Source organism: Colletotrichum gloeosporioides (genome assembly GCF_011800055.1).
Source record: "Colletotrichum gloeosporioides strain Lc1 chromosome Unknown consensus_67, whole genome shotgun sequence".
Taxonomy (NCBI): Eukaryota; Fungi; Ascomycota; class Sordariomycetes; order Glomerellales; family Glomerellaceae; genus Colletotrichum; species Colletotrichum gloeosporioides.
In genome coordinates, this window is record NW_025544712.1 from 496,285 (window position 1) to 523,174 (window position 26,890).

Consider the following 26,890-nt stretch of genomic DNA (forward strand, 5'->3'; position numbering starts at 1 on the left):
GTCCAGGTTGATTGGATTCGACTCTGAATTGTTGCAAGTTGAAGGGGAGTCATATTTGCAATCTTTGACAGGATGGCTCACCAACGATGGGTCGCTCCCGTGTGACGAGGGGGGGCTTCCCCCTATGATCGCTTTTCCAATTAATTTCCTTGTACAAATGATCCAATACATCCTGTTTGCAAGGCAACTGGGTAGCGGAGATTTCCAGTTGACCATGCTACAAAAGCTCCAAACAGGGGGGATCTGCGGCTTCTGTGTTGGTTTTCTCTGTGCTGTCACTGTGGCAGCTTCTCAGACCGAAGAGGCGCTTCTTGATATTACCATCCGTGCTTTGCAGCTAGCAGTCTGTGTGGGTGCCTACGTCGAAAGGGACAGAATCCGATTTGAGTCAGGCTGTGTTTCAATCAGGAGAAGAAAGAATGTTTCCCAGGATAAGGAGACGATTGAGAAGATAGTTCGCGAGTTTCCCGAGGTATGCACCATTTCAATCGCTCCGACCCGCGAAATCAACAAGCTAATTTATCAGACTTATGTTTCTGCCACGACCGACGAGGCTTCCGTCACACTCACAACACCCCGCCATAGCCTTTCGAGTCTAAAAGATGCCTTCGCAACAGTTGGGCTCGTCGCTGACGTCCCGATTAGGGGACGATTTCATTCTCCTATATATGCTCTCGAAGTAGAACGACTCACCCACTTTTTCGAACAGGAGCCAGACCTACAATTTCCTTGTCCAGACCGGCTACACGTCCCAGTCAGATCTACAGTTGATGGGAGGTTCGTTGCTGGAAACAGCCTCGTTCGAGCAATATTGAATAATACCCTATTATTGCCTGTAGAATGGTACCGGACGCTCAAAGTCGCAATTGGTTCTCTGCCACCGGGTCAGACCTGCGTCATGGTGGCAGGCGTCTCACAGCACTTCCCTCCATCCCTAGGTGGAAATCTGGATCTTCGCTTCTTGAGCCTGCGACATCCGCTTGAACTTTCCACGAGACCGGCTCATGAGGGATTCGTCAAGAAAGAGGAAGCCACATATCCACTAATGCAGACACCTCCTGATACCCCTCCGGGGAGCATCGGCAATGAGGGAGCAACAAGTCTGAACTGTGACTACGAATCACTTTCAGACGCGAAAAGAAAAAGTACACTGTCTGAGTTCCCGCCACACGCAGTCGCAGTCGTCGGTATGGCTGGGATATTTCCCGGCGCCAAATCGGTCGATGAGTTGTGGGAGCTCATATCAACGGGGCGGTCAACAGTTGCTCCTGCACCTGAACGAGTTGGGCTAGACCAACTTGCCGAAGATGTCTCCAAGGTAAAATGGTGGGGCAACTTCATTGACCAACACGATACATTCGATCACAAGTTCTTCAACAAATCGTCCCGAGAGGCGACGGCTTGCGATCCGCAGCAAAGAAAGCTACTTGAGGTCGTGTACGAGGCTCTATCGTCGTCCGGGCAGCTCAGTCCAGAGACTGTTTGGGATCCCAAAGACTACGGATGTTTTATCGGTGCCGTGATGAACAACTATGCCGAGAACCTAAGCTGCCACCCTCCTACGGCATATGCAACGACGGGTACTGGTAGATCCTATCTGAGCGGTGCCATCAGTCATCACTTCGGATGGAGCGGACCAGCTATGACTATTGATACGGCTTGCTCGTCTTCGCTCGTGGCTATACATACTGCTTGCCGTGCCATTGCATCCGGAGAATGCAGCCGCGCAGTTGCAGGAGGCGCAAATATCATCACCTGCCCGCATGACTACCGAGATCTAAAGGCAGCAGGCTTTCTGAGTCCCAACGGTCAATGCAAGCCATTTGATGCACATGCCGACGGATACTGTCGTGGCGAAGGCGTCGGTGTTGTCGTCTTGAAATCTCTATCCGCCGCTCTCGAAGAAAACAATAATATTCTTGGAGTTGTCATCGGCTCTGCCACCAACCAAAACCATGAAGGAGGACCCATAGTGGTTCCGAGTGCAAAGTCTCAGGCGAGTCTTTTGAGAAAAGTCATGGACTTGGCGAACGTTACACGGGAGGATGTGTCGTACGTCGAAGCCCATGGCACCGGCACAAGCGTTGGTGATCCAATCGAGGTTTCCAGCCTGCGAGAAGCTTTCGGTGGGGCCTCCAGAACGTCGAAGCTGTACTTCTCTTCCATCAAGGGAAACATTGGCCACGCTGAAGCAGCTTCTGGTGCGGCCGGCTTGATCAAAACGCTTCTCATGTTGAAAAATAGCCGCATACCCCCGCAGGCTAGCTTTCAATCATTGAACCCCAACATACCGATACTGGCTCCTGATAAGATGGAGATTCCCCGGCAACTAACTCCATGGGACGCAAGAGATCGAATCGCTTGTGTCAACAACTATGGCGCCGCTGGAAGCAACTCAGTTGTGATGATCCGCAATGCCCCTATAAATGAGTCAAATTTGGGGGTACTGGATGAGCAGCCAGTTGCACCATCAAAATGGCCGCTTATCCTATCCGCTTCAACTGAAGAATCGCTGTCGAAATATGCCCAGCAAGTGCTTGATTTGGTGCGACGCGTCGTGGGTTCAGCGAAGCCATCCGTTTTCGATCTTCAAGACATTCTCTTTCACTTGGCGCAGCGTGCCAATCATGCTCTTAAAGTTGTCGTTTCGACAACGGTGTCTGATATGGAAGAGCTCGAGACGAGTCTCTCCCAGGTGTCTTCGGGGTGTAACTTAATAACAAATGTTTCATCGCCACCGCCGATCATCCTCGTCTTCGGTGGCCAAGATGGTCGCTACGTTGGTCTCTCAGAAGATGTGTACAAATCATCGCAAATACTACGATGTCATTTGGACAATTGCCAACATGTCTGTTTGAACCTTGGCCTCGAGGGTATCTTCCCAGCGATCTTCCAGCGAAACCCAATCTCAGACCTTGTCACCCTGCACGTTGCCTTGTTCGCCATTCAGTACTCGTCTGCCAGAGCATGGATGGACAGTGGGCTCAAGATAGAGGCAGTCGTGGGTCACAGCTTCGGCCAGCTCACTGCACTTTGCATCTCTGGGGCTTTATCACTGAGCGACGCTTTGAAGTTGGTGGCAGGCAGGGCATCCCTTGTGGAGAAGTGTTGGGGTCCTGAGCCAGGCTCAATGCTTGCACTGAACGCTGATCGAGAGCACGTCACTCGGTTACTTAGACAAGTCGAGGGTCTTGAGGTGGCATGTTTCAACGGTCCCAGAAGCCACGTTGTCGTTGGTTCTGCTAAGGCTATCCGAGACGTAGAGACTTTGATCACTCGTAATGAGATGATGCGAGGCTCGATTCGTTGTCAGACTTTAGATGTCACCCACGGGTTTCATTCGCTACTCACGGAACCCCTGCTTCAACAGCTTTCAGACCTTGCGGAGGGTCTTTGTTGGAAAACTCCAACGATTGCCCTTGAAGTTTGCAGCGACAAGCAGAATGATCGTATGCCTGGTTCTCAACTTGTCGTGGAACATATGAGAGGCCCGGTATGCTTCCAACATGCAATCGAGCGACTTGTGCAGAAATATCCCCAAGCTACCTGGATTGAGGCTGGACGAGGGACCTCGGCCATCCAGCTTGTTCGGTCATGCGTTCAACCTCAAGACGGTCACACTTTTATGGGCCCACAGTTGACTGCTTTGACTGCTCAAGATTCTCTCGTTGATGTTACGATTAAATTGTGGAGGGAAGGACACAATGTGCAATACTGGCCATTCCACCGGCGTCAGAGACATCAATATCAAGCCCTCAGCTTGCCGCCGTACCAGTTTCAGAAGACTCGACATTGGTTACCTTATATCGGTCTAAAACACGGTGCAGAAAGTCCCGCTCGGCCCTCGACGGAAGATCCGGAGCCTGAGGAGTTCCTGTCTCTCATCAAAGGCGAAAGTTCGACGAAGAGCTACTTCAGGATTTCAGCCAAAAGTGAGCGCTTCCAATCCTTGGTGAAGGGACACATCATGTGCGAATATGCGAGCATGCCGGCTTCGGCGTACATAGAGGCCGTCTCCAGAGCTGCTCTGAAGCTTCAACACTCGGACGTCGCCGCATGGAGGCCCACAGTCGAAGATCTCACTATGAAAGCACCGGTTGTTTTAAAACTGGACGAAGAGCCTCCTGAAATTCTTCTAAGTATGCGACGCGTCGACAGCTCTTGGCCGTCATGGGTCTTCTCTATTATGGTGGAGCCCACACAGAAGGCCGGCGAAAGCAGGGTTGAGGCGCAGGAGACAACGACAGGCATGGTGCACCTTAGAGAGCGAAACGACTCAAGAGTCACACAAGAGTTCCGCCGATTTGAATCGCTCATCGGAGACTGTCGCTGGCAGAACATTACGAAGCATCCTGATGCGGAGGCCATGCAAGGGAAGCATATCTACAGAGCCTTCAATGGGGTCGTACAGTACTCAGATGACTTCAAAGGGATCAAGGCCATCGCCAGCCTGGGGAACGAAGCCGCAGGTGTGGTGAGATTCTCACCCAACAGCTATGGGACGCTCGATCAGCGACTTGTAGACACGCCAATGGTTGACAGTTTCTTACAATTCGGCGGCTTCTTAGTCAACTACTTCAGTACAACAGCAACGCCCGATAGCCTATTCGTCTGCCATCGCATCCAGCGTTTGCAGCTCGGTCCTGCTTTCTCACCGGATGTCAAAGATTGGCTTGTTCTTGCGAACATGACCACTGAAAACGATGAGAACATGTCTGTCGACGTTTATGTTTCTGAGGCACAGACCAAGAAGATGGTCCTCGTCGCATTTGGCATGGGCTTTACAAAGATATCTCGAACGTCCCTTACGAGAATTTTACGTGGCTCCTCTAAGGACTCAAACTTGTCGCCTGTCACTAGCAAAGAGGAGAAGACTCTCCAATCTGAAACCAATACGTCCGCAGAGGTCAGTACCAGAAATCTGGGCGGGTTTATCAGCAAACGTTCAGAGGTACTTAAAATCGCGGCTAGTATTGCTGATATTGCAGCCAACGACCTTACCGGCAAAGAGGCTCTCCCTGATATTGGCATCGACTCCTTGGGGGCCACTGAGATGATCGGTGACATCGCCTCGGCGCTGAGTGTGACAATCGATTTGTCTACGTTTTTACTATTTGCCGATATTAACGCCATCATTTCTCATATTGATAGAGAGCTAGGCTTGAGTTCTGCGAGTGAGGAAAGCGCAACATCTCAAGTCCCTCCTGAGTCACCGACAGGAAATGAAGGGTTGCAAAGCCTGTCAAACTTACCAAACCAACGGCCTGCAGAACGATCCCCGAGGGAGTTGAAAGACACACCAGGGCCATGCGCTGGGTCCAAGGCGAAGACAGAAGAACTTCCAACCATCAATTCCATTCACGAATCTTTTGATGAGGTGCGGCTCAGCTTTGACCGGCTCGGGGCATCGGCGAGCGCTCTCGACTATTGGTCTGAGATTCATCCCGGCGATGTTCGTCTAGTCCTGGCCTACGTATCGCAGGCTTTCCAGACCTTAGGTTGCGATCTACTGGCACTGAATCCTGGAGATACCGTGCCAATTGTGAAAGGCATTCTGCCTCGTCACCAGCAGCTCCTACATCGGCTGTACCGCTTTTTGGAAGACGAAAACATCGTAAAGTCTTCCGGGGACTGTTTCATCAGGACTAGCAAGCCCATGGACACCACATCAGGAGAACAGGTTTTTCAGCATATCATAGACAAACACCCCCTAAACGCTCCAATTCGTCATCTTCTAAGAGCTGTAGGGCCGCATCTCGCTGCATGTCTGGTTGGAGATCATGACGCCCTCCAAGTGCTCTTCGGCAACCGAGCAAACAAGAAGTGGCTTGACGATCTTTATCGAGAGTGGCCCATGTTGGTAACAGCCACTCATCTGCTGGGCGATTTCTTGTGTCGATCCTTCAGTCGTAGTAGCGGTTCTGGCCCGTTCCGCATCTTAGAAGTTGGAGCTGGCACAGGAGGCACAACGCGCCATGTCGTCGACTTACTGGTCAAAGTTGGAATCCCTTTTGAGTATCATTTCACCGACCTATCTGCATCGCTTGTCCAGAAGGCCAAGAATTATTTCGCAGGCATCAACGGCATGACCTTTGGGGTTTTAGATATCGAGAGCGAGCCGACTGCTGAGCTCACTGAGGCGTTCCACGTCATCATATCGACGAATTGCATCCACGCAACTAGGAACATAACCTCAAGCCTGGCCAATCTACGCAAGATGCTCCGTGAAGACGGTGCCCTTGCCCTGATTGAGATGACGCCAACTCGGCAGCTGTACGTCTTTGATATAATCGTCGGTCTGCTGGAGGGCTGGTGGCTCTTTAACGATGGTCGTTCCCACGCCTTGGCTGATGCGGAACATTGGCAACGGGCTTTTCTAAGCGCAGGCTTCGCAGATGTACAATGGTCTGATGGAAAGTCGCTTGAGTCCAAGACTGTCAGAGTGATCTGTGGGTTTCGGAAGCCTGGCTCTGGTCGACTTGGGACAGGCGCCGACAAGATCGAACGCGGTCAGGTAGAGATTGACGTGCAAGAAGTGGTCTACAAAACAGTGGGGTCCCAACAGATTCACGCGGATATTTATTATCCTCAAGTGGCAAACTCAGCCAAGAAGATGCCGATCGGTGGGTTACTTAGAGTCCAGCAGGTGCTTGGAAACAGAAAGTTTCTAACGTGAAGCAATCAGCTCTAATGATACATGGAGGAAGTCACATCATTTTCTCCCGCAAGGATATCAGACCTCCGCAGACGCGCATCATGATTGACATGGGGCTTTTGCCTGTCAGCCTAGACCACCGGCTATGCCCCGAGTCTCGACTTGCGGAAGGCCCCATGGCTGATGTATGCGATGCACTTGAATGGGCTCAAAAGATACTGCCGTACATCGAACTGAGAAACCCCGACATCAGACCTGATCCAGACAATATTGTGGTTGTGGGATGGTCCTCCGGAGGGCAGCTGGCATTGTCGACTGGATGGACGGCACCAGAGAGAGGGGTTCGACCGCCAAATGCCATCTTGGCTTTCTACTGTCCTACTGACTATGAGGATGATTGTGAGTTTAACATGTTGATTGCATCTTGTGTATGAATGCTGATCTACAAGTACAGGGTGGCAATCTCCCATCCAACCAGTTGGAGCAGAGGACTTGGGGGAAGAATACGACGTTTTGGAAGCCGTTCAAGATGAGCCTGTAAGCTTACCTGAGTACCTCATTCAACTACCTCAAGCGGTAGAAGGCGAGTTGTTACTGACTTCTATCATGTGATACAGGTTACCAACTATGGAACTATCGGCGCTTGGGAACCCCTTTCTGATCCCCGAATTCGCACCGATCCTCGTTCTCGTATTATCTTACACATGAATTGGAAAGCTCAAACGCTTCCAATCATCATTGAAGGCTTACCCAGCAGAAGGCTCGCAGGTTTAAGAAGACCTGAGGTAACGGACTGGAACACACTGTCACAACCTTCGACAGAGGAGATCCGACGATGTAGTCCGTTGGCCCAAGTAAAGAACGGCTGTTATCAGACTCCCACATTCTTCATACACGGAACAGCCGACGATCTCATCCCATGGCAACAGTCCAGTCGCACAGCCGAAGAGATGAGAACTCGGGGCATCGACGTATCCTTGGTTCTGGTGCCAGACGCGCCTCACATCTGTGATACAAGTCGTGATCATTCGTCGGAGGGCTGGCTCGCAGTTTTGAAGGCTTACAGCTGGCTTGAGAAACACGCTTTCTCTCGTGATCATAGTGAACATGAAGTCAGCCCCGATCCGTAATTGGTGTCCGGCTAGTTCTGGCTTTTCAGAGCAGACTTTACTCCTAGGCTTGTTATGATGGCATCGGTTAATCACCATAAAAGGTGATCTGCAGTTGACAGAGGCCATTTTGCACTTGTACAAACGGCGGTTTCTGAGAAGGGATGTTTGTAGATCTAAGAAATTAACTACATCTTTGGGTAGAATGACGATCTCTCCTGGCCCCAACCTCCAGAAACCTCGCCTTCTTCGATATTGTCGTAGCGGTTACCCCACACGCAATAACGAACAGGTGGGCTGGTCTGCCTGATGTTAATATGCAACGAAATAGCCGGTAGTAGCTTTTGTCGTCTAGATTCGTTCGACCCGAACTTTGCCTGTCTTAACACGCTTCGGCCTATGCTTGGGCCTCGGCTTGGACTTCAGCTTGGAATTGCGGGCAAATACCGCAATATCGCACCTTATCTTGAACCAAAGATGCGGGATTTCTTCTTTGAGTATATTAAGGAATTCGAGTGCGTTCATCGAAGAGGTTGGGAATCCTCTTGCCACGTCACTCTGATCGTATACTCTTCCAAACTTGCGGTTCTGGGCATGGAATACTCTTTCTCCCCAGTACTTGCGGCAATCTGGCCTTCGTAGAACGCTTCGGTCGACCAAACTTAATGTCTCGAAGGCTTCGCCCCTTCCATCATCCTCAGAACGCGCAGTCATATCCATCAAGAGGTTCAGGAAGCACGCCCTCGGGCCGGGCGTCTGCCGCAACTCCGCTATAGGTTTGCTGCTCGGATCAAAAGCCCAAGAGTTATCAAACTCAAAAGCAATGCTGCGATAGCCTCTCTGTCCGTACCAATAGTCGTTCCAAAATGGGAGCTTGATCCGCGATGTAAAGTCGTTGTAAGTTGCGTCTTGGGGTATTTGTAAACAGAGCAGGTCTTCCAAAGGATTTACTGAGAAACCGTATGTCTTGTCACCTTCGCAGATAAGACCGATTCTTGAAGGAGTAAGATCTCTTCTGATAGGACCAACATTATGAACGTACTTCCTCTTTACCTCCTTCCACTTCTTTTTCATTGCTTCCCTGGAGTCTCTGCATGCAGTCCACAGACCAGCGTCGAGAAGGTACTCGGACCCGTTCCCAGCTATCGACGAAACATCGACATCCTTAATTGTGACAGGGTAGGGTGTATTTCCAATGTAACTCTGAGAATATTTCAAACGTTTGGGGGGGGCGTGGGGGTGGGCTTTGCGGCATAGAGCTCACGGGAATGAAGTGCAATCCTGGTCGTGATGTACGGACTGAAGCAGCGAGGTCCCAAATCATCAGCCTCAATTCCGCTGGGAGATCGCCGAAGGTCAACGGGGTTTTGACCGGCATTATTGACGAAATTTGGAGGACTTCGGAGCGAATTTAAGTCGGCGGAATTCAAGTCGCCGAAAGAGAAATGAGAGTTGGCTGTATTTGACGGAAGATTTTGCACAGAGTCAGACGGTGCGGCGACATTTTATGATAAACTTGACTGACCTTGTTGGTAATGTACACCCCGGTCCACATAGCCACAATGAAGTAGAAGGTTTTCACAAATACTCCCAAGGTGTTCCCAAGTGGACCGACAAATGCTCGGTTTATAGAGGTGGACACAAGGTTATCTTTCAGTCTCATACATCGAAGAACACCACATTGCTTTGTATCCATATGAATGCGGGCAAGAAAACCCTTCAAACCTGCCCCCTCGGGAATCGAAACGCTGCTGTTGGTCCAGCCGGCGCCCAAAATCTCTCGATTGCCAACTTTTTAATGGCAAGGGCTTGATACTTGCGAAAGAGCAGAGGTCCATAAACCTTATATGTTGTCTATAACCCCCTTTAAGCGTATTATCTGTTTACAACATCGTCAAGGTCATTAGAAGTATGTTCACCTGGATCTTGAAGTGTGACAAGGCAGGGATGGCCACGACGTGCCCTTACTGTGAATATCTCGATCAACATGCAGTTGCATCAGGATGTATCTCTAGAGCATACTAAAATCCTTTCATTCTTCAAAAACTGGCGAAATCAATATTTTAGTCAAATTAAAACTCCATCTTGGACCTTAGACTTGGGTAGTCGGCTGACGACTTCGTAAGGGGCGTGTGGTAAGTCCTGCGGCTTCCATTTCTCATGACAGATGCGTTCAAATGAACCACCCCTTTTTGATCTGATCTCAGAGATTTTTTATGTCGTCTCTACATTCTCTTAGCCAAAGCTTAGCCCCGTTTTACTCGTGTCCCAGAGATCCCGCATCCTCTTTATCTGTAATAGCTAGCACGGGGATATCTTCCTCAGGATCGAGATAGTACGATCTACTGATGCCTGCAACATTAGTCTTCTCCCATGTCCAGTACCCCTCAACCGAGCCGATGGCTTCCAAAAAGTTAAAAGCATTCATTCCGGATGTCAAAGGTTTCTTCGGCAACATCGCGAAGGCCTTTCACGACTCCGAATGTTCGTTCCTTGGAGCGATACTTCTCGTCGAAAAAACCGGGATCGTGAGGTGCTTTCCGCCGTCGACGTATGCTTCTATCAATCAGATAGATGAGAGGTGCGGAATCATCGCGCTTTCCTGCGAGAATACTCAGGAAGAAGCCACGGGGCCGGGGCTCATACTGCATGCCATCCAGCGCATCTGCAGCCATGCCTAGCTCGACACCGACAGCCCAGGAAGAATCATATTCAACCGCGATATTGAAAATACCACTTGGAGGCCACCAGCTGGTTCTCCAGAATGGCAGCTCTCCCCACCCGGAATTCCAGTCTGCGTCATTTGAGAGCTGAAAGCATAAGAGGTCTCGACGAATATCTACATCAAAAACCTAGTCATGAACACCGTCTCGGAAAGTTCCGAACCGGATATTCTGGCTCTGATGTCTCTTATTCATCAACACCAAAGCAGATTCTTTGCAGGCGGTCCACATTCCAGCGTCCATAAGGTAGGCTGAGTCGTTGTGTTTCACCCAGGAGCGCTAGGTCTTGGGCATGATCTCCACATCGTCGGCTTGATCTGATCCATCCAAATCGAGTAGACCAGATATCCAGCGCCGGTCAAATGCCTCTTCCATGCACTCGTCAACAGCCATGAAATGAATCCGAGGCTGTGCCGCAGTGCAGGCGGCCAACTCCCAAATATGCAGCCGGAGTTCTGTCGGGGGATCAGGGAAGCGATGGAAGGTGGTGGTCGCCATCTTTGTGACTGCGTTTCATGTTTGGCATTGTCGTCCTCAAGAATGCAAGGTAAGTTGATCTGTTAGAGCAAGTTTTCAAATCCTTTATTAGCCGAAGGGGGGTTTCATCGCAAAGTCCATTCTAGCGGAGACGGCTTCGGTTCTACAAAGCTACAAAGACAGAGTTTCTTAGGCCCACAGGGTTGTTGAAATTTTGGCTGTTCGGGTAATTTAGACCGCAGCAGTAAGGTAGGGTTTGAAACTTGATCGTTGAAACCTTCAGATTCTTCAGCTAAGCGTACGCAACTACGTTCAACTTCAATAGCAATTGGTTTGAGGCGCTACCTGATCTCAAATACCTCATGTTGAGCTCGTCGAAAACAGCCCGTTTACTAGTCATTATATATTGAAGTTTTAAAATGAATCACTCGCAAGAAAGATTTTGTTCGATTCAACTGAATGGCGGACGTTGAAGCCGTCTGGACGCATCGTCATCTTTCTTCCTACACAACTACAGTCCGAGTGAAAGGTCATCAAGCCTACCAGAATTGGATTAATCCCATTGGCGAATCCTCCTCAGACCCCGCAACTTGGTGAACGTGGGGGAAAGGATAAGCAGACACGACGCGACTGGCGGAGCGTCACATCGGCCACATCATCACTCATTCATGGGCGCTAGAGCGTACACAGCCCCTTTCGAATCATCAAGTCTCTCATCATGAGCGGCTCATTGCAAGGCCGCGTGGCCTTCTCTCCTACTCTTCCGCTTACTGAATTCAATTTCACAGCTTCGGTGAAGACAGATTCCTCATTACTTCTCATTTATCTTGGTGCCGCAAACGGCTGACTGGAGAAATCAAAGGCTAAGCGGCACAGCATAGCGCACTCAAAACCCGCTCTTCAGGGCGACTAAGATCAGCTAAGCAGGGCAAAATCCTCCGGCGCCCGGGGCCGGCATCCCGCGACGCCCCGCGCCGACAAACCGGATCACGAGGTCGTCGTCGTCGAGGCGAGGCTTTCTTCAGCTCAAACGGCGAGAAACGATCTCAAATTGACATAAATTGTCCACAAAAGAGAAGCTCAATTGAGAACGACATTCCTTGGATCTTTCAGATTACGACTCAGCATTCTCCCCCCTCAGATAAGCATCAGCATGTGGAAAAAGAACAAGCCCAAGGCCCCACAAGACACCTCCCCCGGGCCCAGCACCGGCCCCGGTCCCATCCCAACCGGCCCCGTATCGTCCGCTCCTCCCGCCTACACCTCCGACGCTCCATCTTCCCTCACCGACCCCCTCCAGAACCTATCCATCTCCCACTCCGCCACCGCAGTTCCAACTGAGGCACACTGCCTCGCCCACCTCCGCCTTCTCTACGTCTTCAACCGCCTCAAGACGGAGACAGGCTACCGCAACGGCCTCTGGGATATCTTCGACTCCCGCGCGGGTCCCCAGACCCCCGCCAACAACGGGAAAAAAGCCGCCATCCCAGACCCCGCGGAACCCAACATAGATATCCTCGTCAAGCTCCGCGAGAAGCGATGGGCAGTCTACGTCGCCCGCGCAGTCTCGCGCTACGAAGCCTGGTGGTCCTCCTTCGTCCCGGACATGCTTCTCGAGAAAGACATGCTCGACCCAGACGAGGGGCGCAAAGACCGGTATGAGGGGTTCGTGAGACGCGAGGGCATGGTTTGGAACGCGGACATGCTGCCGCCACTGGGTTGCCTTCCCCCGTTCCCGTACTTTGTGAACTGCAATCGCTGACACCGGATGCAGACGTCCTCCTCGTCTGGCACGCGCACATGCTCAATCCTAGAATCTACCTCGAAGACTGCCTTCGCTACGGCCACGCCGCGCTCTGGGGTTCTGGGATGCCATGGGCAATCGTCAACGCCGCCATCCGCGGGCCGGCGTTCGAGTACGTCGTCTCGGATGCGTGCGTCGCCCACTGGACGTCGCGGACGAACCTCGCCTGGAGAAATGAAGATGATCCAGACAGAAAAGAGATCAAGTGTCCGAGCTGCGCTGCGACAATCTCTGTTCCGTGGACGACGTGTGGGCAGGAGGAGGGTTATCAGGGGAGCCAGTACGTGAATCCCTAGCTCTTGTCACCTCCCATCTCAGACTGGGACTTCCCAGTGCCGTGTTTGCCGTCAGAACAAGAAACACATCACGAATGGACCAGACTAACACGACCACAGCCGCCCCGGCCTCTCAGGCTCCGGCCTCGCAGATGGCCACCTCTCGCAAACCTGCCCCTGCACCTTCACCATAACCCACCAAGCCCTGCGGACCGCCAAATTCCTCGCAGACATCCAAGCGTCAATAAAGCAAGGCCATGCAATGCCAGGCACGATTCTCGACCTGCAGAGCGGAGTCCCAAATCTCCTTTTATCCGCCTCCTCGAGCAGCACGTCTTCCCCGATCCCAGACCAGCTCTTCCCTTCGCACCTCGCCCGCCGCGGTCTTCTCTCCCCTGTGCTCTCCCTCCTGACCCCCGATTCCCCGACGCCCGCGTCTATTACTGCCGTCCGCGACGTGATGGAGGAAACCTTCACTGGCAAGTTCGCGGACCCGAAAAACCTGCGGGAGGTCATGTCGCGGCACGGGCACAAGAAGGTCACGGAGTTCAGGCTGAGCCTGGAAGGTCGACGGCAGACGCGGAAGATGATGTCGCGGTACTGGGAGAACTCCGGCCTTTTGGGTATCGACCTTGTGGGCTGCGTCATGAGGCAGGGCGTGTTTACTGAAAAGATGTGCAAGGTGAGCTGTTCTCCCCTCGTGACCTCTCTATGTCAGACCTTTGGACCGAGTAAGATTACTCGTCTGAGACGCGGCGATGTTGACCAGCAGTCTGCGACAGATCAACTGGCTCTGCCTCCCAACAGTCCAACAAACAATGACCGCCCTCCTCACAAAGTACACACGCTTCATGACCATAGTCTCCCTTGCGTCGTCCACAAAGGACCGCGTCGCCGTTCCCACCGTCGACGTCGACCTCGCCTGGCACACGCACCAGCTCAGCCCCCGGTCCTACTACGATTACACCGTCGCGGAGACGGCCGCCTTCGTCGACCACAACGACAAGGTCGATGAGGATAAGCTCAGCACCGCCTTCGAGTGGACGTGCAAGACCTACCAAGAACGGTTTGGCGAGGTGTACTCGGAATGCAAGTGCTGGTACTGCGAGAGTAAGTTTCCCTTTGCCATACCCTCTGATACGACCCCCCTTCCATCTCGCGTACGAGAGATAGATAGTAACAAAGCGTGATGCCTCCACAAACCCTTGAAGATGCAAGATAGTAGATAGTGGCAGAAATACGGCCGCCGCCGCCGTCCGTCGGTCTCCGACTTTGTGAGGAGAGAAAGACTGACGTTGATTCGCTATCAGCTGTAAGGGTGATGGCGCTTCCTGCAACCAAGATGTTCGGTTCAGGCAAGGAGGAAAAGCGTAAGCATGCAGCCGTCTCCCCGCATCTATGTCGTGTAACCCTCCAAGAGGCTCACCCACCCCAGTCCTCGAAGCATGGCACTCCTCCCCCGAAGCCAAAAACGTACCCATCCCACCCTCTGCCGAATCAGCGCACGTCTCGTCACACCCGGCGGTACATACTAACGAGACGACCTCCCGAAGAGCTCACACGCGCCCGCTGCGACTGGACTACAGGAACAGGCTCGAGGAAACGCATTCCAAGGCACGGAAGAGGGCAAACAAGACGTTCAAAGCCGATCAAGGTAAGAGAATGGGACCGAGGGGAGAGGACACGGCGAGCTTCTGGGGCAAGGAGGTTCTCGTCCAAGGGCCGTGGGCAGCGAGTCTGGCTGCCACAACAACGAGTGAAATGTACCCGTCCCCGCCTGGATTCGTTAGCACAGGGCCTGGGGCAGTGGGGAGCTGTGCCACGGGCACGTGTGGTGGTTCTGGTGGATGCGGCTCGGAGACGCTTGGTATGTGTTCTGCCGGGTGTGTTGGGGTAAGTGACAAGTCTCTTGATATCTCGGTGTCTCTTTTCGTACTGCGCGAAATATGGCCCTGTTTCTTTTCGGACGTTGTCTTATCTATGCCGAGGCTTTTTGACGCTGACAAGGTGACAGAGCGCCTGGTTCGGCGGCAAGTCCGGATGTGCAGGATTCGCGGGGGCGTAGGGATTTGACAGCATGTAACTTTGCAATATCCCATGGCTGGGACGAGCCATATCTCCGCCAGAGTCTATTGACACGTGCTGTCATGAATGTGTGAAGTCGCAACTTGCTACCGCTTAAGCTTATTCCGTCCAGACGCAAGGTCCGATCGGAGGTCGGGATGTGGGAACCACAGGGCGTGGGGAGGGCCGCTCGCTTCCAGTTGCACGAGTAATGAGAGGGCGAAGATATGGGCCTGGTTCAAGCAAATGGTGGAAACTATGTTTAATGAAAGACAACCGTCCATGGGTGTTGTACACCGCTTACGAGTCGATCGCTATCAGCGCTTGCTTGGCCCATTGCACCAAGTGGTCGACACTGATTGTTGACTCGTCGGGGCTTTGCCTTGGTGACACAGCGCGCCGCTTCTCCGTCCACCTGCCTGTCTGTGCCTGGCGTGAGACATCAGGCTTCTGCGGTTCAGCCCGAGATCACCGCCGCCGGACCCTGAGAGGTCTATCATCGTCAGGCACCTCGACCAAATCACGCAGGATCGGCACCTGGCCCCCAAAGAGGAAGGTTCGTGGAAGGCCCCGTGCACCATCGATCAAGGCCCTGTCTTTGGAGGGTTGACGTGCAGCGGAGAAGGCTCGATACCGCATCTCCTGCTGGCAATGTTGGCAGGTTTGCAGGGTGACTGACAGGGACCGATAAGATAACGTGCCGGTGCCGGCTGATATGAGTGGCTGGTCCAAGACTTGGCTTGGAGTTGGATTTGGAGTAAAGTCTCCTTGGATGAGAGGTTGCCCGCCGTGCATCGGCACTCAAAGCGAGCAATATTAGATTACCCCGCCAATAAGAAGAGAGATAAAGGGGCACACAGCTGTCAGCTTGGCCGCTGAACCCTGTGGTCCCCCCTGCGAAGCCCTATGAGACGTTCGCCTTGGGTCACACTTCAGCCGGCCAGAGTGCCTCTTTTCAGAGAAGCGCGCCGTTTCATCGTCTCAGTGTAGCTGTGTCGGCGGATTCCTGGAGGGTCGGGCTGGAGATTAACAAAGCAGGTCGAGCGTTCGTGGGGTCGGGAAGGATCGTGAGTGGCTCGACGGCATCTGGAAAGGCGGAAAGGTGGGGATGCGTCGTGGTTAGACAGAGAGAAACGTGGACTTGGTATTATCGCGACCCGCCGCTGAAGGTGTCTCTTGATGAGTGTCGAGAGGAAGAGGAAGGAGGCAAAGAAAACATATAAACTGACGGCGGATCTCCCGCTCTGGGCCGTCTGTTTCAGCTCATCGACAGTCATTGCCAAGACCTTCGTTCATAAGCACCTCTCAGCCTTCATCCCTGTTCTCCGTCCGTCGCTCCGGTCATCGTCGCCAACATGAAGTTTTCCGCTGCCATCCTCGCCCTCGCCGGCGCTGCCGTCGCCGCTCCCGTCCCGGACCCGGTCGCTGAGCCGATGCCGATGCCCACTCCCGTGAGTCGGGCTTTCAAAGCCGATTTTGTTGATTTTTCGCTGACAATTCGCAGCCTGGCATTCCCACTGCTGCCTCTGCCAAGACCCAGCTTGCTGCCCTGACCGTCCGTGCCTGGACCAACACCGACACGTACGACCGTGATCTTTTCCCCCACTGGATCACCATCTCCGGCACTTGCAACACCCGTGAGACCGTCCTCAAGCGTGACGGCACCAACGTTGTCACCAGCTCCGCCTGCGCTGCCACCAGCGGAACCTGGGTCAGCCCCTACGACGGTGCTACCTGGACCGCCGCCAGCGACGTCGACATTGACCACATGGTCCCCCTGAAGAACGCCTGGGTTGTAAGTGATATTCCCTCTCCGTGTGCATGAACAAACGGATCTCTAACACGGAATGACAGTCTGGTGCCGCTTCCTGGACCACCTCCAAGCGCCAGGACTTCGCCAACGACCTCGCCCGCCCCCAGCTGTGGGCCGTCACCGACTCCGTCAACCAGTCCAAGAGCGACAAGAGCCCCGACTCCTGGAAGCCTTCTGTCTCCAGCTTCCACTGCACCTACGCCCGCGCTTGGGTCCAGGTCAAGTCCTACTGGGCCCTCTCCGTCACTTCTGCTGAGAAGACTGCCCTCACCACCATGCTTAACACCTGCTAAGCGACGCGACCATGATGTTTTGGATACGAGCGATGAAATTTGACGCGGGCTGGTGACTGCGTGTCTGATGATTGTCAGCAAACCAGCCACCAATTGGTGTTTTTTCTACTGTATTTACTTCTCTTCTTGAATATCTTTTCCCGAGAGGGCTTTGTCCACATGCGATCAGCAGCGATGGAAACACGAGACTGCCGAGAGCAGACGGGGTCACTTGGCGCCCCTGAGAGGGTTTATGACGATTGTCGGAATTGGTGCAAGGGAGGCCCAGGAGAACAAGGCCATTGTTGGTAGTATAGGTGCGTCCAAGGGAGACAAAAGATGGATGCTAGTGGAATAGCGAGTCTTGGTTCTTACTGCCTCTAATGAGAACGGCGCAAAAGCAAAACCACGCCCACGGCGTCCCATGGAATGCACCGCCCCTCTGTGCCCGCCGTGATGCAATCGTTTTCTGGGGCCGATCGTTGAGTGCCGCAGTCGGCAATCTCGGTGCAACTTTCAGGGTCTCGTCTCGCGTAAGAAAAAATACGGGATTGCCAACGCTCTTGGCGCCACAAGCGATCGCGTTCGGCTACGCTGCAGGGCGGGGCAGGGGCAATGTTGAAGGTGCAGCTGGTTGACCCGTGGATGCTGTCTCTCAGCAGGCCCCAAGAGCTAATTCTGTTCGCGACCAAGGCCAGACAGTCCGAAATTGCGCCAATCCGCCGAGACTGCAACAAGAGAATCTCTTCGTGTCCGTTTAGACATAAGACAATTGGCAACCGCAGAGTGTCGAATGGAGGCGGGGCCTTGGCGGCTGCCCCGAGGACGGGAGAGGAATGGAAGACGGACGACGTCACTCACGGGGGAAACGGCCGTTGGAATGCATTTCTGGGAGTTGACGGGTCCGGGGAAAACGAGGGCGACGAAGAACGGCTTTCGAGACAGATTCCGGAAGCAGATGGCGGCGATGGATGCGGCGAGCACAGGCCCACGGCAACAGCAGCCTTCAACGAGGACCGTTGCCCTCGACGAAACGACGAGACCTTGATGGCTGTCAACGCCATCTGGCTGAGATGAGAGAAATCTCGGAGATTTGGGTGCGAATGGCTTGCTGTCGGCAGTGTTGATGGGAAATGGAAAATTGACTTTTGGCGGTGCACCTTCCAAGGCAGAAAGAAACAGAGCGGTTGTGGGGCTGACCGACGGTGAAGAAGGAACGAGGAAGAGCGCTTCCCAATGCGGCAAGTTCGAGGCAAGTACGAGAAAGACAAGGCGGGCAGTCGCTGCCTTCACCGTGGTCGCCGTTTCCGTGGCCTTGGCCATTGTCTTCAGCGCTCTCGACTGCCTCTCCTTTCTCCTTGCAGTCACTGCCATGGGACGCTGCCCATTGTTCGGGGGCCGTGTCTTTGACTTTCCTTCCATTTAAGCCGTTGATGCATCCCTCAACTCTGCAACTTCAGTTCAAGCTCATCCCAAGCATCAATCGCATCAAACCACAAATCACACTCGTTCTCTTCCGTCAAGATGATGAGATACGCTGCCCTCTCCCTGGCCCTTGGCCTGGCCTCTGCCCAGACTTTCTCCGTGTGCAACCCCGTCAAGGGTGAAAGTAGGTTCCTCTCTTCTCCTAGCCCTTATGCGGTCCTTGAACTCTTCCAACAGACTTGACACGATACTGACAACTTCCCAGCTTGCCCTGCCAACCCGGCTTTCGGCGGCGAGGGCAACTACAACTTCCGCGACGCGAAGAGCATCGATGACCTCGAGTCCTTCTTCATCGTCGACGGCGGCGTCAAGTACAACCCCAAAGTCATGTCCTTCTCCGACGACACGGGTGGCCAGATGACCATCTTTGAGGAGGCAAACGCTCCCACCCTCACCTCAAAGAACTACCTCTTCTTCGGCAAGGTCGAAGTCGAGCTCCAGGCTGCTCCGGGCCGCGGCATCGTCACCAGCATCGTCCTGCAGTCGGACGCCCTTGACGAGATCGATTGGGAGTTCGTCGGCGCGGACCAGAACCACGTTCAGACAAACTTCTACGCCCTCGGCATTAACGACTACACCCGCGCAAAGTACTACGAGGTCGACTTCAACCCCATGACCACCTTCCACACTTACACCATGGAGTGGACCCGCGACTCTCTCATCTTCTCCATCGACGGCAAGGAGTACCGCACAGCCACCCCCGCCGAGGGCAACTACCCGCAGACGCCTATGCAGCTGAAGCTCGGCACCTGGGTCGGAGGCAAGGGCCCCAACCAGGGCACCATCGACTGGGCCGGCGGTATGGCCGAGTGGGACAAGGCTCCCTTCGCCGCCTACTACCGCTCCGTGAAGATTTGGGACTACGCCGGCGGTGACAAGGCTGGCGCCACCTCATACGAGTACAAGCCCGGCTCCGACGGCTCCTGGCAGAGCATTCAGATCAACGGAGCAGGCTCAAACAGTGACGGTGCTGGTAACAACTACCAGCAGGACCACCAGCCTCAGCAGCGCGCTACCGGCGAACAGTCGGCCACTTCCCTTATCACCGCCACATCTAGCCTGGTAGTTCCCTCCGTCGCCCCCGGACCCATCGTTGCTAACAGCACCGGCCTCGCTGGAACCGGCATGACCACTCGCAGCGGTCCTTCCGCAACCTCGACATCCCAGCCGGTTCCTGGCTCGGCGTCCTCTGTCCAAGGCGGCATCCTCGCTGCTTGCGTTGCGGCCTTGTTCGCCGCCTTGATGGTCTGATCTTCGGACATGAGCGGGTAGCGTCGTTCCTCAGCGTGGAAGCTTTGGTGTGTTCTGGCCTGTATTGATAATGTGTAAATATGCTTTAAGGGTCGGGCGCGCTGTGTGTGTATACGCCCCTTGACGGGGGAAAGGCGTGCTGCCCTGAAGGGCCATGGGAGTTTTGCTCAATTACACTACTAATACCACACTTAATGCATGCTTGCCTGTCTTTCTGTTTGGTGATGTGAGATGTTACTCGACGAGCAGAAGCTAGTCGTACACCAAATTTACCTAGCTAGGCTCTCATGCCGCATTTATCAACACGAGAGCTACGTCAAGTCACCAAAGGACAAACATGATTTTGAAAATAGAATCCTTAGTTTCTTTTGATCCTTGCACCGCCTCCTATTACTATTTACACCGGAATAAAAGAAGAAGAAAAAGTTACGAATTACCCCCGAGCCTCTCCCGCCAGACCAAGCCGGCAGCAAAAGGCCGAGGCCATCCCAAAAACCGCCCCAATCCAAGAATGCATGCAATCCGCGTATAGTCGCTCGCTCCTTGAATAATGAGAAAAAAGTTTCCCTCTTTTCCGTCCATCCCGTAGGTACAGCCAGAGAGGGGAATTGCGAATGTTGCTTGCAGTCGACAAGAACCAGAAGAGTGAAGGGAGGAAAAAAGCCCGGGTATCAAACTAGCTTTGTACAAATGAAAGAAGAAGTGAAGAAGCAGAAATAAAAAGGAGGTGATGCACAATGTTCCCAAGCCAGCAACACCCCATATGTATGCCCACCCAAACTCCTCGAGTCCAATGTGGTCATGTCGTCGTGGGCTCGGCTGACTTTTTTCTTCTCGTGTGACGACCCCCCCAGCCCTTTGTGTGTGAATTTCCTATTACGCCCCTCTTTTTGTCTCAACTATCCATTCACGCCCGGATGGTCGCGTCGTGTGGGACATCAAACTCAATCTCTCCCTCATCCAGCTCTCCCCTGGCAGCTCTGCGAGCCAGGTCTCTCTCCGAATAGATTTCGTTCTTGCGGGTCGTGGCTTGCTGCAGGCAGTCTACGTAGGTGCGGAACTTGACAATCTCCCGCAGGAGGTATGCGCTCTTGCGTTCCCAGTTGGCCATGGCCTTGTTGGCATTGTTGCCGCGAGGAGTGAAGGCCAGAAGCATCGGGCTGCGCAGCTGGTTGTGCGTCTGCAGCTCGTCTTCAATGCCCTTGACGTATGACGTAAGGCTTTCGAGTTGCTCCTCCTCGGGGAGGTTGCTGGGCCGCATGGACTGCGCCGGTGGCGCCCAATCGGAGATGGTGATCCTGTCTCCGGGCAGCTTCGCACCTCTGCCAGCACCGTAGGCGCCGCCTGAGCCGTGATCGATCGAGCCGGAGCGGAACGTACCACTCGAAAAGCTCGGTCGTGGGTTGGCGGTGCTACTGCCGGGTCGCGAGTTGCGGCCTGGTGACTGGCCGGTCGCCTGCTCGTTGATGGCCGTGACCAGAGCGTTGTTGATTATGGCGTCGCTCCATCCATATTCGATGTTGCTGATACCGCCAACCAATGGGTGGGTGCTCAGGCGAGCACTCCAATAGTTGGCCGTGGTGACGAACTCCTTGCTGATCTCGGGTGTACCAACCTGGAAAAGGTGAACAGCGCCACTGGGGAGACTCAGCGCCCAGACGTGAGGCCGAGCTCTGGAGTATCCTGGGGGCGGAAGGGCAGATGCCAGAGTCTGTCGAAGGCTAAAGGTGCCCAGGTTAGTAGCGTTATCTTGCCAGTTGCCACCTCCGACGACAGCAGGGCCCTTGGCGTTGCGGCCGCGGCTTTTGCGTCCCACCGAGGATTTGGCGGTTCCGAATGAGAAAATGCTCATCTGGCCCTTTTGAACAACGGCAAACACCTCATTCCAGTGCCTATCCTTTGCTTTCTTGTCAATACCGTCCAGATGGTGTTTGTGAATCACGATACCCTCCTTTACCCACGGAGGTCCGGCGAGTTCGAGGGACTCGTCTTCGAGAAGCTGAGCGCTCTTCAGTTCGTCGCTCATAATCGAGGCGGCCTTTCCGAAAGCTGACTCATCATCACGGATGATGGCCTGGCTAAGGGCGTTGGCAAATCCGATGGACTGTTGATAGTCTCCGCCTCTGAATGACGACCCGAGCGAATCCACAGACATCGAGGTTTGCGTTCTGCCCAGCGAGAGCTTGCTCCATGTCGCCGACGAAGCCGAAGGGCTCCAAATCGAATTTCCGTCCTCGAAGCTCGTTCTCGACGAAGAGAATCCCGGATTGCCCATACGAGGTCGTGACCTGCTCTTCGAATTCCATCTGGAAGAATTGGCACGACCATGTTCAGCTATGCGCCCTCGCATAGATGCCTGACTTTCTGACGGGGCCTTACTCAGAACGCTGGGCGTTCGCTTCAACATACCGATGACGGACAGACTATTCGTGGTGGGTGTCAAGTTCTTCGACGGGTCTGCACCGAAGAGCGGCAGGCGTTCGTCACGAATCGAGGTGTAAATGTCCTTCAGCACGATCTCGACCTGGCTCTCCCAGGCACGCATCGAGCCATCGAACGGTGCTTTCACCAGCGGTCCGCATTCGTCGTGGAACTCTGACGATCCGTCCTCGTTTCTCGGCGGCGGTCGGAACGACAATCGGCGCGAAACGAACCTCTCCTCGATGGATGGTCTGGAGTCGTCTCCTCCGAGAGAGCTGTTGGTCTTGCCGGGCAGAATAGTTGGCCGTTCGAAAGCTTCGGGGGCTGACTCGGCCACCGCCTGAGTGATCGTAGTCATGGTATTTTTGACGAACTGGCTCCGTGTCATCTTTTGGTCGATGTCAGCCAGGTGCAAATCAGTGTTGAGCAACATGATCGAATAGCAGATTGTGTGAATGACATCTGTGTCTGGTTAGCAAAGTTCGAAATTTTAGTAAGCGACAAAAGCCTACCAGATGCTTTGAACCCATGATTGGTGTTGCAATCACACCAACGCTTGGAAAACGCAACCAAAATACGATCTACCTGCTGCGTCTCTGCTCTGAAGACCAGGCGCTCGCAGATCAAACGAAGACTCTGCAGAATGCTCTTGTTGGTAAAATCATAGAGATCCATGTATGCACGCAGGGTTCTCTGGCGGATGGGGCCCTCCTCGCCCATCCATGCAGCGGCCTTCTCCTTCTGGATGAAGTCCTCGTTACCATCAAAGATTTTCTGTGCCTTTTGGCGATCATCGTCGGTAGGGTCTCCAACGACAAACTCAGGCTCGTCCAGAGGCTTTGCGTTCATCGACTCGAAAGTGCCCAGAACCTTCGGGCTGTTGTCGGGCTCGACTCTCACGCTTGGGGCAGCACTAGCGGCAGACTTGTAATCGGTAGTGGTAGATCCTGACGTCCTGCTGGCAGACCTAGTGCCCTCGATTGGCAGAATCAGTCCAGATTTGTTGCCCTCGTCATCAGAATCCGTCGTGTCGACGGTGAGACGGTTGGTCTTCCTGCCTCTGATAGTGGTGTCATCCCTTCTCTGGGACGGTCTTCTCGAGGGAGAGGATTCCTTGGACGGCTTGTCTTGCCTGAGGCCCTTCTCTTTTCTTGTCTTACCGCGTTGTCTCGACTCGGTATCGGCTTCGTTATCGCTGCCATCGATGTCAAGGAATGAGTTATTCCTCTTCTCGTTGGACACGGGAGGCTCAGGCGGCGGTCGAGTTGGAGTATCGGTGCGGCGTTCATGATCGGAGGGAGAGCGGTCCTCGCCACGAGAGCGAGACCTGACCTGTCGAATACGTGCGTTGGGACTTGGGTCGTACTCGGGGGAGAAAGAGCGGGGGTGCTCCTCTGCTGATCCCTCATCGTGCGGGTCAGGAGCCATTTCGAGATCAGTAGCTTGTACAGGAGCAGATTGAGGAGTGATGGGCGTGTTTGGAGTCAAAGGGCTGCCTTTAAGGTACGGATTCATGACCCTTCGCAAGCTGCTGATTGGGCTGGGCTCAGGTTTCGCGGAAAGCTTGTCCTTAGTAATGGGCAGCTGAATCGGAGCGACGAGAGGGGGCATGGGCGGCTCGAGGGCAGCTGGAGCTGGCACGGGAGGCACTTCGTCGGCGGACACAGACTTCTTTCTGCGACGGAAGAAAGAGCTCGGTTTCTTCTGCAGCACGTGATGATGGGAATGGGACGAAGATGTGTCCCTCGAGGGCGGGGCGGAGGTGGAGGGCTTCATCTGGTTGGAAACGTGGAGGGATCGATTCCCTGATCTCTGATCGGCCGTATCCACAGATGTTGACGACGTTACGCCCGAGGAATTTTGAGTCTCGGGCGGGTTATTAGAGGCATTGTTTCTGGACGAACCAAACACTCGCCTGAAAAACCCCGGTTTTTCTTTTGTTTGTGACGGTGTATGTGTCGGAATCGGAGCTCCGTGCACGGCCTCTTTTGTCTTGCCGTAGCCCACATGTGGCGCGGGTGCCGAGTCAATGTCGAGCGCGGGGACGGGAGAGGGCTCGGTAACGGGCGCGGCTGCGGGTAATGGCGGCACCTCCTCGTGATTGTTATTAGGTTTATGGTCGGCCTTGCGGCTCGTTGCCGTGCTTTTGGCTGACCGATTCGTCGATTTGCGTTCGAGAATGACGGCGGGCGGCTCCAGCTCGTCATCAGCCACGGGAGCGGCTACAGGCGATCGTGGGTATGTGGCGGTCGGGGGTGTCTGGGGCACGATGCGTCTTGGCCCTCCAGGCACTGTCGGCGTGGGGGCCGCATCGTAGTCGTCGTTGAAAAAGGTATTTGAAAATTCAATGTGCCAGGGTGCTTGGCCCTGTTGTTGAGGCTGAGGCTGGTAATGTTGTTGTTGTTGCTGCTGCTGCTGTTGCTGAGTGGCCTGCAGGGCAGCGGGTGGGCGATGGCCGTAGTCGAAGCTCGAGGATCTACCACCGAAGCCGGACGCCCACCTCGTGCTACTGAGAACCTGAGCGTAGCCAGCATCTATACTATTGGAGCTGCTGCTCTTGGTGCTCCCCTTGCCGCCCCTGGAATGCATGTGGCGTGGTGTGCCAGGTGTGCTCCGCATCGACTCGCGCATACTGCTGATGCGATGCAGGCCGCTTTGGAAGTTGGAGCTACTATTGCTTCTCCGTCCACGAGATGATATCCTGCTCGCGTCGTCGGCGTCGAAGTCGGAGCTGTAAGAGTAGCCGTGGCCGTTTGAGCGGCCGCCGCGAACTGGTCTCGGCATGTTGTCGTCTGTGTCGTACGGGTTATGTTGGGACGGGTCGCCAAACATGGACCTTCCGTTTCCGAAATCGCCGCCAACAGGTCCTCCCATGGAAAATTGGTCGAGGGATATGAGCATGTTCGTCATGAGAGAGTCGCGTGTAACATTGCGCGGGGACAATGACAGGTCGTGGGAATCGCGCGGTCGAGGTAGATCTGGGTTGTCGTTCTCCTTGTTCTCGGACATGTCGAAGCTATCGGGAGAATCGGGGTTGTCTAGAAAAGAGTCGTCGGCATTGCGAGTGAGGGAGGGGCCTCTAAGCGCCCGCGAGCTGGCTTTGCGATTGGAAAGCGAGGTGGGTGGCGGCAGCTTGTTCCTGTTGCTTGGCGGCGTCTGGGGGACGGCGGCAGGAGCTGGTTCTCGACTTCGACCTCGCGACGCGACAGGCGACCTGGAGTGGCCGGTGGGAGGAGAGGTGTCGATGTTAAGGTCCGGACGACGACGGCTCGAACGTCGAGGAGTGTCGGCGTACATGGTGAAGGGGGCCGGGACGGGGTATCGTGGGGGTCGGAAGGGTTTTCAAGTCATTTCCAGCTTTCGAATCCAACAAGGCCGACAACAGGCACAGGCACGACCCAGGTTCAGGTTCAGGTCAAGGTCCAGGTCTGGGACTAGGTAGGCCCAGATGCAGCAGGCGCGCTCCGTATTGCGCGCGCAGGAGCAGCAGTATGGAGACGGAGTGGTGAATGATGTGGGTTGTGGTGCTGCTGGTGCAGGACCAAAGTGCCGTTCAGCAGTCCAATGCAGCAAACCAATGCGACCCAAGGCAAAGCGATCCAATCCGAGGGGTGATGGCAGCGCCGCAGTCGAGTCAAACCGAGAGGCTAATTCGGCGTCGCAATGTCCACAGCGCCGGGTTCGAAATCGAAATCGAGCGAGCGAGGGGGGTGGGCTAGGCCGTAGGCTCTACGGAGTAGAGCGCGCGCACACACGCAGGCCTGGCCTGATACGTAGTCCGGCAAGGTCGTACGCTCTCTCAGTTTCTTTCTCTCAGTGTCTCTCGTAGGGGGGGACAAGAGGCAGGCGGTGTGGTAGCGTTTGGTAGGAATCGACGAAGGCGCAGGCGAAGGCGGCCAAGCGGTAGACGGGCTTTGTCCCGATGAACGAATGGAGGCTAACCAAGGCAACTGGCAGCCGAGATTGAATGCAGGCAGGTCGTCCTCTTTGGGGCGGGCGACGTTGCAGTGTTTCTTTTTCTCGGCGTGGGATTGACTTTTTGGATTGCTTCCTCTTGCTTTTCCTCCTGCCGTTTTCCCTCAATCGGACTGGCCTTTTGCAGGGTGGGCGGGCAGTAAAAGCCAACAGGTGCCACGGGGAGCGGGAATGTTAATATTGTGCGTGGGCGGGTTTATTATGTATTAATATGCTGCGGTGGTAGTTGTGCTGGGTACGGGTATTCTGTATTGAATCGTGTTCCGAAAGAGGCGACGAATGCAACCCTCGATGCTCCCCTGACCTTGACGGCAGACGACGTGGTGATGGGGTCTCTGGGGAGGTTTTGGGTCGGTATTGCGTAGGTAGGTAGCGCAGGTACAAGTAGTGATGGATGTCGACCGGCGCGGACGATGACGGGACGAGCAAGCAGGCAAGCAAGCAAGCGGGTGAAATAATAGCGTCCAGGGTATCCGTCGAGGGGTCCGGGTCGTGTATTATTAGCGTCGAAGCCAGTCGTCGGTCGTCCTCTGGCTATGTGGGTGCATGCGCGAGTGTGTGAGTGA

At 54.3% G+C, this 26,890-nt stretch overlaps 8 protein-coding genes across 8 annotated transcripts; 4 read left to right on the top strand and 4 right to left on the bottom strand.

Moving 5' to 3' along the window:
* Positions 1–1,189: 1,189 nt before the first annotated feature.
* Positions 1,190–7,267, top strand: GCG54_00005543 (Methylphloroacetophenone synthase; the record flags this gene model as incomplete). Its single annotated transcript, XM_045405565.1, has 3 exons — positions 1,190–6,623; positions 6,686–7,054; positions 7,110–7,267. The coding sequence occupies 3 exons, from the start codon at positions 1,190–1,192 to the stop codon at positions 7,265–7,267; spliced, it is 5,961 nt and encodes a 1,986-aa protein (XP_045260546.1).
* An 848-nt stretch (positions 7,268–8,115) lies between these two features.
* Positions 8,116–9,142, bottom strand: GCG54_00005544 (uncharacterized protein; the record flags this gene model as incomplete). Its single annotated transcript, XM_045405566.1, has 2 exons — positions 8,116–8,967; positions 9,029–9,142. 2 exons carry the CDS (start codon positions 9,140–9,142, stop codon positions 8,116–8,118), a joined length of 966 nt encoding a protein of 321 aa, XP_045260547.1.
* Positions 9,143–10,178: 1,036 nt separating this feature from the next.
* GCG54_00005545 (uncharacterized protein) lies at positions 10,179–10,730 on the bottom strand (the record flags this gene model as incomplete). The annotated part of the gene is given in 2 exon segments (XM_045405567.1): positions 10,179–10,616; positions 10,629–10,730. 2 exon segments carry the CDS (start codon positions 10,728–10,730, stop codon positions 10,179–10,181), a joined length of 540 nt encoding a protein of 179 aa, XP_045260548.1.
* Positions 10,731–10,766: 36 nt separating this feature from the next.
* GCG54_00005546 (uncharacterized protein) lies at positions 10,767–10,985 on the bottom strand (the record flags this gene model as incomplete). The annotated part of the gene is made up of 1 exon (XM_045405568.1): positions 10,767–10,985. The coding sequence occupies one exon, from the start codon at positions 10,983–10,985 to the stop codon at positions 10,767–10,769; it is 219 nt and encodes a 72-aa protein (XP_045260549.1).
* A 1,132-nt stretch (positions 10,986–12,117) lies between these two features.
* On the top strand, positions 12,118–15,108 carry GCG54_00005547 (Glycine-rich domain-containing protein 1; the record flags this gene model as incomplete). Its single annotated transcript, XM_045405569.1, has 7 exons — positions 12,118–12,682; positions 12,739–13,048; positions 13,164–13,725; positions 13,826–14,153; positions 14,354–14,413; positions 14,479–14,963; positions 15,058–15,108. The coding sequence occupies 7 exons, from the start codon at positions 12,118–12,120 to the stop codon at positions 15,106–15,108; spliced, it is 2,361 nt and encodes a 786-aa protein (XP_045260550.1).
* Positions 15,109–16,462: 1,354 nt separating this feature from the next.
* GCG54_00005548 (uncharacterized protein) lies at positions 16,463–17,213 on the top strand (the record flags this gene model as incomplete). The annotated part of the gene is made up of 3 exons (XM_045405570.1): positions 16,463–16,558; positions 16,612–16,902; positions 16,962–17,213. 3 exons carry the CDS (start codon positions 16,463–16,465, stop codon positions 17,211–17,213), a joined length of 639 nt encoding a protein of 212 aa, XP_045260551.1.
* A 1,503-nt stretch (positions 17,214–18,716) lies between these two features.
* On the top strand, positions 18,717–19,928 carry GCG54_00005549 (putative glycosidase crf1; the record flags this gene model as incomplete). The annotated part of the gene is made up of 2 exons (XM_045405571.1): positions 18,717–18,801; positions 18,883–19,928. 2 exons carry the CDS (start codon positions 18,717–18,719, stop codon positions 19,926–19,928), a joined length of 1,131 nt encoding a protein of 376 aa, XP_045260552.1.
* A 907-nt stretch (positions 19,929–20,835) lies between these two features.
* On the bottom strand, positions 20,836–25,646 carry GCG54_00005550 (PH and SEC7 domain-containing protein C11E3.11c; the record flags this gene model as incomplete). The annotated part of the gene is made up of 2 exons (XM_045405572.1): positions 20,836–22,811; positions 22,862–25,646. 2 exons carry the CDS (start codon positions 25,644–25,646, stop codon positions 20,836–20,838), a joined length of 4,761 nt encoding a protein of 1,586 aa, XP_045260553.1.
* Between the last annotated feature and the right edge of the window lie 1,244 nt (positions 25,647–26,890).